The 745-nt window shown below is 49.1% G+C and overlaps 1 protein-coding gene across 1 annotated transcript in view; it reads right to left on the bottom strand.

Annotated features, from left to right (window-relative positions):
- LOC119587910 overlaps positions 1 to 745 on the bottom strand; it is a gene marked incomplete in the record, with an annotated part of 79,429 nt that overhangs the window by 47,741 nt on the left and 30,943 nt on the right. Inside the window, 1 exon segment of the mRNA XM_037936619.1 lies at positions 213 to 452. Within this exon segment, the coding sequence (XP_037792547.1) occupies positions 213 to 452 (240 nt within the window).

Raw genomic sequence — 745 nt, 5'->3', positions numbered from 1 at the left:
TATGTTCATATACCAACCACAACAAAATTCGTAAGGAATAAGATTCCTTCTCAGAACAGTCTTCGTAACTTCAGGCGAAAATATAAAACGTTACACCAATCCTTGCTTACTAAGTCACGTACAATACCATAAACACTTCACAGACTTACCTGAACTGACTTGCTCGCAGATCGAACACTCAAAGTCAAACAAAAGGAGCCGATTCTACTCACCAAAAGGATTCGGAATGAAGTCGAAGATCCCGCGGGTCTGCGTGCCGTTGGGGGCCGGCGTCGGGGCGAACTCAGACCCGTTGCCGCCCCCGCCACCTGCCAGCGAGGATTCGGGGGCGCCCTGCCCTGCGTCCTCGCCGGCAATGTGGTTATCAAGGCTCGAATCTATTGCATTGTCTTGCAAGAGTGCGTTCATAAGGACGACAAGCGCCTCGTGAGAGTTATCATTATCGTCCATATCTGTATAGGGAGAAGAAGGATGCAAGACGTGAGCAGGAGAGAAACAGAAAGGACAAGTTTGACTCTCCGCTTCGTTCTTCCTCTGGATCCAAATCCCATGCATGAAGATGAAAGGTTTTGGAAGAGTCCAGACGACGGGCCTTCGGGAGGAGGCGTCGTCGGGGCCATTTTGGTCACTCGGTTTGGGTCACACTGAGGTCAGGGGAGTCAGACATAAATTTAGGTCAAGAACGTCTGCGGATGTCCATTGATACACACATAGATAATTAACAATTAGGACAGAATGGGAAGAA

Source organism: Penaeus monodon, chromosome 23, assembly GCF_015228065.2.
Source record: "Penaeus monodon isolate SGIC_2016 chromosome 23, NSTDA_Pmon_1, whole genome shotgun sequence".
In the NCBI taxonomy this organism is placed as follows: Eukaryota; Metazoa; Arthropoda; class Malacostraca; order Decapoda; family Penaeidae; genus Penaeus; species Penaeus monodon.
The sequence above is the reverse complement of the archived record's forward strand: the minus strand, read 5'-3'. Positions and strand labels throughout refer to the sequence as shown.